Source organism: Vidua macroura, chromosome 3 (assembly GCF_024509145.1).
Source record: "Vidua macroura isolate BioBank_ID:100142 chromosome 3, ASM2450914v1, whole genome shotgun sequence".
Lineage (NCBI taxonomy): Eukaryota > Metazoa > Chordata > Aves > Passeriformes > Viduidae > Vidua > Vidua macroura.
The window spans coordinates 94,483,293-94,498,101 of NC_071573.1; the positions used below are offsets into that span (position 1 = coordinate 94,483,293).

Below are 14,809 nucleotides of genomic sequence, written 5' to 3' on the forward strand. Positions count from 1 at the left end.
TTACAAGATGCAATTATTCTGCAAATGTGTACATTACAATGTACACATATCCATGTACACCTGTCACACTTTAATAAAAATAAATGCTCTTAAGTAGATTATAAATTCTTAAATAAAATATTAAAAAATCGACTATTTAATGTTAAGTATTGCCTGAAATATTTGGATCACTTTTAAGAATAAAATCTTCGAGCTAAATGCTGTTCAAAGATCCATGCATCATCCAGCAGTGATCCCTGCCTATTTAAGTAAACTCATTCTACAGCAAGTAATAAAATACACTCAGTAAATAGTAAATTCATTATCATTACAGGAAATCATTACTAGAAAATAGTGGCATTTGACATTTGATTAATCTGCCTTTTCCCTACATTATCCCTTTGTCTGTAGTTTAACAACACAAATTCACAATTATCCAAGTCATTGTGTGGGTTCATACAGTCTGAATCACATGTTTTTTAAACTATTCCTTTCAAAAAATGTTTCCATTTTCACAAAGTAATTTCTTTTTAATACAGTTCATCATGACATTGACTCCAAATAGCTTTAATATAGATCTGTAGGTTCTATATAAGAAAGCAAACAAGGCAATTGGGCCATATGTAAAAGTTAAGGCCAGGAATACCATTATGGTGTTCAGTTCATATCAGAGACATCTCAGTTCCATCAGAGACCATTTTATCCTGTTTTTTCTGTTGTTTCAGTAATTTTTAAAATGTGTTGCATTTCACTCAAGCTATAATTTCAGGAGCTGAAATGGTGGGGAATCAATCTTGGGCAAACTATTTAATAAGTACTTACCATTAGAGGCCACTTTAAAAAACAGACACATACCTAGACCAAGTAGAACTATCTTGATTCTGTAATTAAAAATACCATTTACTAGCAATATCCTTCTCCTTTTGACACCTGTCTCACAATCTATGTGCATTAAATTCTCTCTTTCATAATTACCTTCCACAGCTTCTTATCTTTCACAATTAGACAAAATTTAAATCCTTCTTTAAGACTTTTTTGTGAACCCTTTTGATCTTTGACAGCTCCTTCTTTTGATTCTGGTGACCATACATATATTCCAATCAAAGGTTGCTGTGGAAACCTTGTTGGAAAAATCCAATAGTAGCAGATCAACTTAAAAAAGAAAAACTAACTCTCAAAATAACTTCCACTTTCCTACAATTTTATAAGGCAACAGCCTTAAAAACAGCAGTAATAATTAACGCCCTAATCATTGCAATCACAAATTATTTATCCACCCATAATTAGTTGTCAATAATTAGAGTACAGATAATGGCTGTCTCCACTGTTAACATGATGCTTTTTATAACCAGATTCTAAGAAGTTGATGTTTAAATTGGTTTTATTGCTGATACTTGAATGAGACCTCACCAAAATTTACTTGCTCTCATTTCTGATTACTGAGGCTTCAGCAAAAATACTTCGCCTCCAAGCTACTGCACATAGGTCATCTACCCCACACATCTTCATCACACATCTACACCATCCACCTACTCCAGCTCATGTACTGGGCATCTTAAGGACACCATCAGCCCTGGCCAGTGTCCTGAAAACCCTGTGACACAATGCCATGAAGGTGGGATGCCTTTTTTCTCACTCCTTGGAAACTGGCATGGTTGAATGTACACCTAAATTTATGACACCTAAAGACATCATTCCAATAGCTTGCTTTTCAAAATACTGCATGAAATTAACAAAACTAAAACTTAGGTTATCAAGTTCGCCAGCAAAGCCCAGTTTTCTCAGATTCTTCCGTTTAAGAGCTGATGTAGCTGGCACTTTTTCCTAGGAAGTATTCACCCACTGGAAATTCTGTTGTTCCTAACTGTGTCCCCCATGAAGACAGTACATCATTTGCTTACTGTAGTCCCTCAGAAACCACTCCAAGCCAGGACATCCAATGAGCTTGCTTAACTTGAGCATCAGCAGAACACACACTGTAGCCTTGTAAAGTTACAGGTGCCCTCTACTTTCCTTACCAAACTCAGACTCAGAGTGACAGGTTTTTTTTTTTGTTTGTTTGTTTTAATATATATATTATACATACAATATAATATATATTTTAAAAAATAAAAGCAAACCACAGTTTTCCTAAATTCAGACTATTACATCAAAAATAACATTTGAGTTTATAAAAACATTGCTTATTCATATTCTGCTTTGATGCCTACCGCTGACTCATCTTCCACCTCTTCCTGAAGCACCAGCACCACTACTGGGAGACAGTTCCTCATTTCTGAGCACAGCAGTACAGGTGAACCCGACAATTGAATTTTATAATATTGTGATATTTTACCAGCGCTAGAACATCTTTCATGAATGCATTTCATTTCACTTCTTTCCTTCTTTTATGAGGAATATTTGCAAGTCAAATTCTCAGACTGCCAATTCAGACAGACTAGATATAAATTTTCCTATATTTTAATATTTCTCAGGAGCAGAGACCTTGTGTTACATCATCTTCTTGTTGTCATGGGTGGTACATAAGTGATAGTACAGCTGATGCCATAACTTATTGTGATGGGTTGACCTTGTCCAGCAACAAGACCCTCACCCAGTTGCTCTCTCATTCCCCCTCATCAGCAGGACTTGGGGAGAAAATAATATGGAAATCTTGTAGGTCAAAACAAAGACAAGAAGATCCCTTAGTAACTACTGTCATGAGCCAAACAGGCTCAACTTGGGGAAATTTCATTTTTTGCCAATTAAAATTAAAAATGAGATGGTAAGAAACAAAGACAAAACTAAAAAGACCCTCCCCTCTCTGTTCTTCCTCCTCACCAGGCTCAACATCACTGCATTCCCAACTCCTTGGCCTCCTCCATCCTGAAGGGCACAGTAGGATGGGAACCAGGTTGTGCTCAGTCAATAACAGCTCCTCCCAGTGCTTCTCCTCCTCTCATTTCTCCTCTGTTTTAGTGTGGGTGCTTCCCACAGGCTGCAGTCTTTCAGGATAAACCTGCTCCTTCACGGCCTCCTCCATGGGCTGCAGGTGAATCTGCTCTGGTGCACTGGAGTAGCTTCTCCCCCTCCTTCTTCACTGAACTTGGTGCTCACAGAGATATTTATTTCCCTTTGTTCTCCTCACTCCTGTGCAGCATTTTTTGCCCCTCTTTACTTACATTTTCCCTCGGTGCCCCTGCCCCAGCCGTGGCTCAGCCATGCCCTGTGGAGGGCGGTTGGATCCGGCTGGAACCAGCTGTGTCCAGCTGGAACCGGCTGTATCTGGCTGGAACCAGAACCCCGGCCTCCCCTCATGGAGCCACCGCTGCTGCTGGGGCTGGGCACCCGCACCCCAAACAGTCATATGCACAAGTTGTTTCTATAACACAACGTTCCTTCTTTCAGTTATTTCACTGTTCTCTGATAGTTCTTCTTCATCCTGAAGCTAATAAAGGGAAAAACTTAAGTGAATTTCCTCTCAGGAGCGCCAAAAAGCGCTGAGGCCCTGCAACCCTGAAAGACAAATGCAGCTTTTGGCCAAAGCAGAACTGTTCCCAGGGAAGGAAAAGAGGTATTAGTGTAATACAAGATTCTGAGAAGACTTTATATCAAATACTATGTACAACTCTAAGCTGCCGACACATAATAAAAAGGAATTCAAGTGGGAAAAGTGACAAGCAAAGAGTATTAGGATGGCTGGGAAAACAAAAGAGCAGATTGATTTCTACTCATGAATATGCAAAAGAGTCTCCAGGGGTAAAAAATAATTATGTAAGATAAAAAGGAAATGATAATACAAGAATAAATTACTTTAAATTAGAACAGACTTTAGGCTCTTTCAGCCTAGGGCAATATATTGCTTAGCAATTTTGATGTCCTAAAAAGTTTTTAAACTTGGCCTCAACCAGTGTCACAGTAATACTCAATATAATGCTGAGAGAAATAAGGAAGAGTTAAAGCATCAGAAAAACTACATATTCAATATGTAACCACAACCTCATCAGCAGTATACAATGTAACAACCAGTTCCATCTACCTCGCCCGAAAGCCTCCTAGCTTTTTTCTGATTTAATTCTTAATGAGTACTTAGGAAGGCTACTGCTGTTTTCCAGGATACACTTTCTTCCTGTAAATACGACCCACAAAACAAGATGAACAAGCTCTTGTTGGATGCTATATGCCTATTCTATGCAAACCTCCATGCAAAAGTACTCTACACACTTCTGTAGTTTGTCTGCATCACTTTTGTTTTTCAAGGTATTGTAGATTTCATACCTTGATTTATGCTTTAAAGATCCTGACAGCAGAACTGCAAGGTTCAAGAACATAGGAAAGTCAGCTCTCTCTACCTTCTACAAAATTATTCCTTTCTCAGGTATATTTTATCCCCTTCTTGTTGCAAGCCCCATGCTTAAACTTGAATGAGCAAACTTCAGTAATAAAATGCAGTGTTCACCTGGTAAACTGCTTTTAGCAGTAGAAGCAGCAAGGCAAGAAAAGGAAGTTGCAGATCTATATAGTAATATATAAATCCAAGCAAATACCTGGAGCTGCCAGAATCAATTACCAGTACTAAAACCTCACAATTCTTTACAGTGTCTGAGGACAGAGTGGTGAAAATACTGTCAGCTTTTACAGCACGCTAATGTGACACAACCAGTCAAACGAGCAGAGGCAGCTACAATCATAAGAGGAAATAAAAACTTCAGACCAGACATAATGCATCTGACAAAGCTAGTATTAAATTTCCACTCTCTCTACTCAGGTCATATTCCTAAGGACTCAGAAGTGACCCTAGGTGGCTCTCAGAATATACACACAATAGCAGCAAGCAATGGCACAGCCCATTTCCTTGTTTTCTTATTTGAGGACAGGTGAGCAGGCCCCAGTCTTTCCAAGCTTGCCCTGTCTGCCATCTTGAACTATGAACAAGGTCTGCTATGGCCTTGCAGGTTTGCTGTATCATCATCTTTCCACCTCACTCGCCAGTGTGCAACTTAGGGAAAAGCAGAAGGCACAATGTGCTGCAAAATACTTGCTCCTGCTCTGTGGCACCACCACTAGGAGAACATGCTAATTAGTCAATCAGATCCAGTGCATGAAATGTCTTCTCCAACACTGGAAACCCATCTGGGGGCTGACAACTACATCAACAGGCATAGTTTACTTCATTAATACTGCTTGCATTTTTTGTTCCAATTTAAGTAACAGGCAATGACACAAGACCAAAAGACTGTAATTGCTGTGTAACATTGTCGGCCCAAGTCTGCTCCAGTATTTTTCTGAGAATATGTTTAACACTACCAAGTAAAATGTATTTACCTGTTACCTGAAACACCTGAATAGCAAAACAATAACATTTAAATTAATTTTACAGATAATTTACCAAAAAAAAAAAAAAAAAAAAGAAAAAAAAGGGAAAAAAGAAAAAAAAAAAAGAAAAAAGAAAAAAAAAGGAAAAAAGGGGGACTTTACTCATACAAACACAATCATACATTGTTCTTCTCATCCCAGTCTGTACCCACACACGTCTCACAGTCAGTGGAGCTGTACACATGAATGTCTTACTTCTGCTTCAATTAATCTCAGGAACTTCACTGCAGAGGCAGCCAACCAGTTGCTTGCACTGTGCATTCTTATAATAATTAAAATACCAGTTATGATGCTGGGTTCCTTTGACTCACTAATCTAAAAAGCATCAGGAATCAATTCCTGAAAAACATCCTGAAAGAAATGCTCAGAACTGTATTTTACTATTTTGCAATGGGGCAAGTTTTTGGTCTTTATGTTCATTATTTTATTGTTTATTTAAGGTAGCTTATACCAAACTATGAAGCATCATGTGGTACCAAATGAAATGTCTTCATGGTCAGAGCATAATGCAAAAATGGACCACACACTTCAAATATCCAACGAGAAGGGTCATTCCCAAGAGATGTTTTTTTAACTGTTTTTAATACACACATTTAGCACAGCTTTTAGTGTTCTAAACATGCTTGTAGGAATAACACATGAAATGCTGGTGAAGGGACACGGGTTTACAAGATTTTTATGGCTATTTACATGAATATGACATTAGCTTTGTCAAGTTTAACATTTCAAAATAAATCACTTTTTTAGTGCATGCTCTGCAAAAACTGTTTAAGCTACAAATAGCAAGTAAAAAATAACAGGCATTATTTTAATCAAGAAATTAAAATCACAATAGACAGCTATACAATAAAATACTTTTATTTATGTACAGTGTAAAGATGCTTTTCAATAAATGCTACATTGTACAAGAGCAGACTTAAGTTTGTTTAACACTTTTAAGTTCACTTTAAGAGGGAGTCTCCCTGAGGTTAAAGAAGCTTTCTTATAACTGCATATCACATCAATATTTAATCCATGTTATCAGGAAAACACAAAAACACTCTGAAAGATTTGGACATGAATATTTAGTGGAAGATGGGCCTGACAGCCTGAAAACTACTAGACAAAAATATTGCAGTGGTAATGTGACTCCAAGATCATGACCAGTACTGCAAGTAAGAATAAAAATTGAAAAATGGTGGGTTCACGGGGGAAAACTATGACAAGTTTTGGAAAAAAAACATATGCTATAAATGGAGGAAAACACAAACTGATTTAGGAATGTTGTATGAAGACTGTAAGAACCAGATGACTGGACAAGGATGTCTCAGATCAGACATCTTTGAAAAAAACAAAAAAACCAAACCAAAATAACTGAACACCATTATCCCCACCACAGTTTGCTGGTTTGGGTTTTTGTTGTTTGGGGTTTAAAAAAAAAAAAAGCTTCAGAAAGGTGACACAAACACCACTCCTCAAATACACTTGTTCAACAAGAAAGCAGAGCCAAGTCCCTAGCAGTCACCTTGGCAAAGAAATAATTAACCCAAAACCACGTTATGCAAGTTTTCCAAATCTACAGCAGCATACTCTGTAGAGTATCCAACCATACCAAAGCTGACTGAATTTTTCTAAATTGTGGATTGTGGATGAAGCTGTGTAAGAAGGCCCAACAGGACTGGGATTAATTTCACTTCAACAAAATTTACAACCACATATTGCTACTCTACCTTTGGGCTGAAAAGGATCACTTAGTTTTAAGTATCAAAACCCTCAGTTCAAGAACTTTTTCAGACTTGTTTCAGAGCAATGTGACTTCCACAATAATAAACCAGAAAATCCTCCTAAAGGGAACAGTCAATAAACACTGAAGAATCTCAGAAGTCTGGGATTGGAAGAGACCTTATGGACTATCTAGTTCCAGCCCTCCTGCTGTAGGCAGGGACACCTTCCACTACACCAGGTTGTTCAAAGCCCCATTCAACCTCACCCTGAACACTTCCAGGGATGGGGTATCCACAGCTTCTCTGGACAACCCGTTCCAGTGTCTCACCACCCTCATGAGGAACAATTTCTCCCTAATATAATCTAACTCTCCCCTCCTTTAGTTTAAAGTCATTGCCCTTGTCCTATCACTACATGCCCTTATAAAAGGTCCTTTTATACTCAAGTATAAAAAAAGAGGCTCTGTGTAACAGAACTGGTAACTCCAACACTAGGCCATGAAAAGGGTGAAGAAGAAAGGTTGTCTGTATTTTTGTTGTGTTGTATTTCTAGCTGGACTGTAAAGTACTCTTAAACCAACAGAAATAAAATAAGTGCTGTCATTTGCTTTATTGCATAGCTTTCTTGTTCTAGCAGGTCTACCAGTGTTTAGGTTAATAGGGGCTCTAAAGTATCATTCATGATATAGTTAAGACATGCAAAACAGTCTTTTTGTGAAAAAACTCACACTAGGATGCAAACTAAAAAAACTGCATTATGATAATAAAAACATAATTTTAATGAAAGATTTAAAATTCAATCAATAAAGTTATACACATTAATAATAAAAAATATTAAACTTTAGACATCCAGTGCTATGACATAAATTTCCACTTGTCTTTTTTCAGTCTCAATTCACTACTAATCCCCACCCTCCATATTCTTTTATTTTACTACATAGTAACCTCACATTCTATAAGAATTCCAGCCGCTATAAGAATTACACACACATCCCAAACTTCTTCTGATGCTTCCATTTTCTGTAAGGACTCTTCAGAATTCTGTAGCTGGGATTTTAACAGTTATTACCTTGTTTTATTGAATCCAAACCTTCAAGTTTTAAGCTTGTATAGAGTATACCATCATTCTGATACCTGATGACTTATTCTCTGCCTTTCTCCCTGGATCTCCTGCAAGTGAGGTTTGGATTCTGCAAGGTATGGATTCAGATCATATTATTTGGTTCCATAGCCAAGGAATTCATCCTTCTGGTTTCTTCCAAAGTACTTTTAACATTACTCTCCCATACACAACTCCTCAAGACAGGTACACCATTTCAAACTTTTGAGAACCCTTTTTACTATAGGATGGTGGCCAGGCAGGCAACACTGCAACTTCATTCTGCCCAGCTTAGAAATAAGAAGTTAGCTCCAAATTTAGATTTTATCTATTAAAGATCAGCACAGTAACAGACAGGCTTGCTGTGTAAAATTACTGTGACCCTCTCAGCCTGGTTTTGAATGGGCAATTTCAGATATTCACCACTTCATCATTATCAACAAGATCTGGCTATATATGTGTGACCTAAAGTAAGAAGTTTCCTCCCCATCACAGAACAGCAACTCTGTGCTCAGACAGAGTGAATTAGGGAACACAGCAACCTGAGCACTCCCTTCACTCAGAACAAATCAAAGACACTCCCAACAGAAATTAATAAAATGGGGCTGTTTACACCAAAGAGTGCTTCCTTCACACATTTAAAACAATATGCTCTACCAGAGATCAGTTCACAAAGTCTCTAATTCATGGCTTAATGTAAAATTCTTCACAGCATGGGTTTGCCCAGTCTTAATGCTTTGGGAAATAAATTTGTGTAGCAGTAATGTCACACAGAGCTCCAATTGACCATTTTTTAAAATCTAATTTCTTCTGTGTACCAAAACTAATACCCCTGTCATTCTCCTGCCACTAGGTGTCACTGTCTTCTATCATGATCTTTATCCTTCCATCCACTTCCCAACATTTCACCCAGGAACCATCAAACCAATATTTTAAGTGGGAGAACATCCATCACCATTAGTCCCTATGTAAAGAGCAACCCAGTTTCTCAGGTCAAGGAAAGATTTCTGTGATGTGGCAGATAAAGTGCAAAGGATTGTTAGTGTCACTTGGTATGTTCTTTAAAGTTAAATAAAAATATTAAAACAACTGAACTCCCCCAGGAGGTGATAGGGGCTTTCCTCCATAGAGGAGTCACCTCCGATTCTGAAACCATCTAAAATTAAGTGCATTCCCAAAAATAAGAGGAACCATAACAGAAGCACTAGTGGAACTAATTGCTTGACCCCTCAGACAGGACCTACAAACAAAATAATTTTACTAATCAAGCAGCATTTTTTTCAAGGATGACACAGAGTCACCTTCTGGTGTTGCCACTTGTATTTCATTGATTTAAAGTCCAGAAGGGGTCACTATGATTACCTACCAAACCACTCATATGGCAAATGTGTGGATGTCCACATGCATGGTTTTGATGGATATAAACTCCTTTCATACTGAGGGCAAACTGAAAACTATAACTTTGACAGCAAACACTCAAACAATTATTTTCCTTGTTCCTTAAGAGCGCTTAAAAGAAAAAAAGAAAAAAAACAATACCCAAAAAACCCCAAACCCTCAAACCAGCCAATGACAAAACCCAAAGCTGGGCCATGACTACCACTGACCAGTTCTGTGACTTGGAATGATTCACTGGCACACAGGAATTAGGTACCCATGCATACCTAACTTGGATCATAATTGATCTTAATAAACAATTTAACGTAATTTTCAGTATCTCTACCATATGTGAAATAGGATTCAAGTTAAACTTGATTCAAGCCAAGCTTAATAGATGACTTACTGTAAAGCCACTTCGAAGCATTAGGAAAAAAAAACATGCAATTAGGGAGCACATCACTACTAAATTATGAAATACTGTCCAACCCAACAAATTGTTGGTGTAATTCTTAACAAGGGTTGAAGTTCTTGTATGTATACACATAAGAAACCCAAACAATGCTTTTCAACACTTGTGATGCACATATAGTGCTACCAGCAAGGAGTCACTGCATCAATGAGTTTCTTGCAAAATCTTCTAGTTCATATGCAAAGAATGACTTTGCATTGTATTCTTCTGTTACCCTGCTGGGAAACTGTTGTTTCAGTGCTATAGCCTCTTCTTTTCATGTGTTTCACCATTTAATTTTCCATTTTCCACTGCTTTATTTTCAAAGTTCCAGTCAGTTGGGCTGAGGAGTTGCTGAGTTTTTTTGTATGTCCAGTATGGGTTAAGTATTAGTGTAACAGCAAATAGTCCCGAGAATAAAACAATAAAGTGAAGAAGTCCCAGGTTTTCTATAATAGAATTCCAATTGAAAAGACACACCCACCACATGTGGTAGGTAAGAATCATGCGGCAGTGAAACAGATGGATCATCACCCACTGGTTTGCCTTCCAGAAAAAGGTGTTAGCACGGCCCGCCTAAAAATAAGAACACAAAGTATACAGAAGTGAGATTGTTACTTCAAGATAAGGAACTGAGGAATCTGTAGAACTATCACAAATATCCAGCTTTCATATACACACATTCTCACGCATTTTTCCTCATACTGCAATGTTACTCCACATATATATATATATATATATATATATGGAATCTTAAACTTGGTATGGATCTATACCATCCCACTGTACACATGCACACAGCATCACAGAAACCTACATGGAGGCCTGCACAAGTGCCATCATGACAAAAGCAGGTATGACAATAACACAGGTATCAGTTGGATAAATGCAGTTTTGATGAAAAACTATTCAAACAAACCACACAGATTATCTACGAACAAGTGAAACGCATGAAAACTGTTACAAATATAATCTGAAAATTATCACATTCTTACCTTCAGAAGCATCCAGGAAATGCATGTTGAGGGAGTACTCATCTCCAGCAACATTCCCATCAAAGGCAGATAATGTCCAGATTTCACATTAATTACTAAACCAGCCAAGCCACCAAAAGCAAGCAAATGATGAACTACTAAGAAAATATCAAATGTTCTAAAAATAATGTTGGACACATGAACTGCTACATTTTCAAGCAAGAAAAATCCTGCTGCTATTAAACAGTTAAACCAACTCCACTTTTGCTGTGAATAGACTTTGTCAGCATGAAAAACGGGATCTATGAGCAAAGCCCATAACCCAGCAACACAACTCTGAAGTCCAAAGACACCACGTGTGACTGCCATATTCCAAAACACTTTCTCCTTTGCATACAAGGCACGGTAAGTGGTACTTCTCCAAGAAGACAACCAGTGAGACAGAAGAAATACTCCCAAGTAGATTAGAAAACCAGCAGCTAAAAATGTCAAACGAATTTCCCATAAGAGATAGTCCCAGTCAAAAACGGTCCCAAACACTGGATCATCATTTGTAGGATTCATTTCTTCTCTTTTGATACTTCTCATCCCCACTACAGTCTCCTTCATGCCTATTTAGCCTCTGCTATTTTATGCAAACCAGTAAGCATGAATTCTTCCATCTGGAACAAGGATAAAAAAAATTTAGTGAATTTTTAAGTACATCCGTATATATAGACTCAAAAACATAGAGCGCTCACATCCATTGCAGTTATGACTTTGGTCCTGTTGCCATTAGGCAAAGTCATCCCAAAGACAGGTAGAGAGAAAAAAAAAGCATAAGCCATAAGATTTACAACTGGCATGTGAAGTTCCTACTAGTACAAAGCAATGCACTGAAGCAAAAGCAGAAGAGGGTCAAATAGGAATGCAAGAAAGAGGAAGAGAAAATACAATAAGCTAACCCTGTTTTGTTACTTATGAATCTTTTATTTCAACAGCATTGCGCAGTTATTGTCCTACTCCCCTGCTTATCCTGCACTGCTTTTACAGCATTTGCTACAGCTTTGGGTGCAATTCAGAATCTCAAATACAGATCCAGGACATAAAACTACAGAAAACTAATGCAGTAAGGGGGACCACTTACACCAAAAAGGGGCTGTAATCATCATGGCTGAAAACAAGACTCTGCAATCAGTTTTTGAACATTAAGCTGCTTTCCAAAAAAAAAAAAAAAAAAAAAATTCAAAAATGGAAAAAGAGTATGGAATGCAGACTAGCAACCGTATTATATATTATTAGTAACATCGGTGTAATTAGCTGAACAGCCCAGCATTAAGTGCCTTAAGTTGTCTGAAACTTCCTGAACACACCGTAGTTCAAAACCAAAGGCTTGTGGGGAGGGAAAAGTCAGATAATACTGAAATATTTGAACTCCAGCTCGTTTTACGAACCATACAGGCGATATGAGCACGACCAGCACACCCGCCGCAACCTGTGAGTGCTGAACACCACTGTGCGTTTGGGAGTCTGGTGAACGCAAGTGAAAAGGCCACAAAGACCACCGAGGGCAGAACGCCCGGTGAGAAGCTCCCGCCGTGCTTCAGCAGGCAGCAAATGTTCCGTTCCCCGTGGTGCACCTACTCGCACCCTTTGCTCGCAGGCGCCCCGCTACAAGGAGGGGGACGGGCTGGGAGCCCCGAAGGCTCTTCGCCCACCCCATGGCATCACAACTGGAGAGACTGACTCGAAGTCCCAGCAACCCAACCCACCCCCCCCACCCCCCCCCCCGCCATTTCCCCGGGGAAAACCAGGGCAAAACACAGCGATCCCACGGTACGACCAGACTCTAAACAGCGCGACCCACTACCGCAAGCCCTGGCTCTAGCAGGGCCGTGACAGCTCCTCCGCCCCCGCACAGACACGGCACCGACGCCCCTCGCAAGCCTCCCGAGCCCTCGGGGCCGCCGAGCCCCTCACGCAGACCTGGGGACCGGCCCCGACGCCGACGCACAAGCCCCGCTCCTCACCCACAGCGCTGCCCGCAATGACGGGACGGCCCTTCCCGGCTCCGGGACTGCCCTGCCCGTTCCCCCAGGAGCACCCGGCCCGGCCTGGCCCGGTCCGGTCCGACCCGCCTGGGGAGGCCCTGGAGAGGCCCCGACCCGGCTCGACCCGCCGGTCCCTCAGCACCGCCCGCAGCCGCCGGCCGCCCTCTGCGCACGCGCCGCCGTCAGCAGCAACCACCGGGCGCCGCGGGATGGGGGCAGGGAGGCGCGGCTGTACCACTCGGGCAGGGGGAGCCTTGTGCCAAAGGAGCCTTTCTGTGCCCGGGAGCAGCGCTGAGCACCGCCACCACTGAGAGAGCAAAAAAGAAATATCAGCGGTGGCATTGCCAGTACATTTAGCAGTCATTATCCCGTTTCATTGAGGACAGCAGGTTATGGAATGGATGTCAATGGTGTTCTGCTACATGATTCTCTTCATATTTGTGACAGCTGATGTTGTCATCCCAGTGACTCAGGCTGAATCTCCCGAGCTCACTGAAACTACCCCGGGAGGCTTCCTCGGCCGTGTGACAGTCCCGCACCCGCGGTGCACTTTGTCTTCAACAGGAGTGACTGGCAGGGACCCTGAATTTTGCCAGGGAAACGCTCAGTCCCACAACAAATCAGGTGATTCCTCAAAAAGAGTGACCAAAAAAGACAAAATCAAGTCACAACTTCTGTCACGTGGAAAATTGGACTAGAACAGCTGAAATCCTAACCTGAGTCTACCTATGATGAGAGACCAGAGCTGGAAAATCTGCATCGGCAGCCTGACAGGTTCTTGGTTTCCAGATGGGGAAGTGCTGCCATTCCCTGTGGGAAACTGGGTCCTGACACCACGGTGGGATAACTGGTCAGCAGCAGTTTTGTGCATTTGCTTTTAATTGCTAATGTGATACCAGGGTCTGCGGCAGACCCTGAGTGAGTTCTGTGAAAAGTAAGATCGGTTCATATGCCACCTCAGTAGTTTACATACGGACAGCCAGCAACACCTGCTTGTTGTGAAAGTCTGGGGACAAAACCTACCTCTTTTGCCTTCTTTTAATGTGCTGGGTGTGAGGCACCTTGGCTCTGAGCTGCTCTGCAGACAGCCCAAAGGGACAGGAGGGCTCAGTGCCTACACTACCTGTGTGCCACTGAGGTGAGTCACAGGCGGAACACACCTGCCACTTCCCTACCAGTAACCTCAGGAGGACCAGGCTCAGCAGTAAATGCTGGGCAAGAAATTTCTGCCAAAATACTGATTTTGTACAGCAGGCATGGTCAAGTGACAGAGTTCCTAATGACAAGCTCTGGTAAATTGGTCTTGTAGACTGGAGGATTCATTTTTGCACAAAAAGGAGTGTAAATTTGTTGCAAAGCCTTGGGATATAGTTAGAGCCATTTACTAACACTGAACGGGAAAAAGGACCACAGGGCCTGAAAGATATGAAGTAAAAAAATCTGAAGAAGTTCTCACTTGAAAAGTACTTCCTAGCTGATGGTAGATATTCATTTATCAACCCCTGTTTTCTAGCAGGTGCCAGAGTTGTCCTGGCAGGTTCCCAGTTTTCCTGGGAAACCTGAAAAGGATGATAAAGCTGATCAAACAAAAGCTGGGAAGAAGTTGGAAGAAGTTGCTCTCTCAAGTAACATGATGGGACTTATGTACCAAGGGCATGTGTTTTAGCTGTCCCCAATTTTATTCTTTGCCAGAACTGTCTTTAAATAATTCCTTTAAGTTGTCAAGGAAGGGGATGTTTTAACTTTCATATAAAGAACTGTGACCATAATGTCAAAAGCCAGATCACTGGCTGTTGTCTTTCTTGTGTATTTTCTTTGTCTTTGCTGCCTTTCTTGCCTTC

The 14,809-nt window shown here is 40.5% G+C and overlaps 2 protein-coding genes across 8 annotated transcripts in view; both read right to left on the minus strand.

Moving 5' to 3' along the window:
• The window catches only part of ARHGEF10 (Rho guanine nucleotide exchange factor 10), a 112,850-nt gene extending 109,164 nt beyond the window's left edge, over window positions 1-3,686 (minus strand). For 5 of the 6 annotated variants that reach the window (XR_008436216.1, XM_053973130.1, XM_053973125.1 and 2 more), the window contains exon 1: window positions 2,800-3,686. The gene's annotated coding sequence lies outside the window, so the exon portion shown is untranslated. The remainder of the gene's footprint in view (window positions 1-2,799) is intronic. The other variant, XM_053973126.1, reaches the window with a different exon arrangement.
• Window positions 3,687-6,176: 2,490 nt separating this feature from the next.
• On the minus strand, window positions 6,177-13,035 carry CLN8 (CLN8 transmembrane ER and ERGIC protein). Of its 2 annotated transcripts, XM_053973848.1 has the most exons (3): window positions 12,948-13,035; window positions 10,960-11,600; window positions 6,177-10,540 (listed from the first exon to the last, which is right to left on the minus strand). In XM_053973848.1, the coding sequence occupies exons 2-3, from the start codon at window positions 11,545-11,547 to the stop codon at window positions 10,226-10,228; spliced, it is 903 nt and encodes a 300-aa protein (XP_053829823.1). In that variant the 5' UTR covers window positions 11,548-11,600; window positions 12,948-13,035; the 3' UTR covers window positions 6,177-10,225. The 2 variants fall into 2 exon arrangements, with proteins under 2 accessions (XP_053829823.1, XP_053829824.1); XM_053973849.1 differs by lacking the exon at window positions 12,948-13,035 and having other exon boundaries at window positions 10,960-12,146.
• Window positions 13,036-14,809: the final 1,774 nt, after the last annotated feature.

Excerpts from the sequence above, each read along its gene's own strand:
- CLN8 (XM_053973848.1), bottom strand. The coding sequence starts at position 11,547 with ATGAAGGAGACTGTAGTGGGGATGAGAAGTATCAAAAGAGAAGAAATG. Across the intron at positions 10,541-10,959 it reads TTTCCTGGATGCTTCTGAAG|GCGGGCCGTGCTAACACCTT; the intron begins GTAAGAATGTGA and ends TCTTATTTTTAG.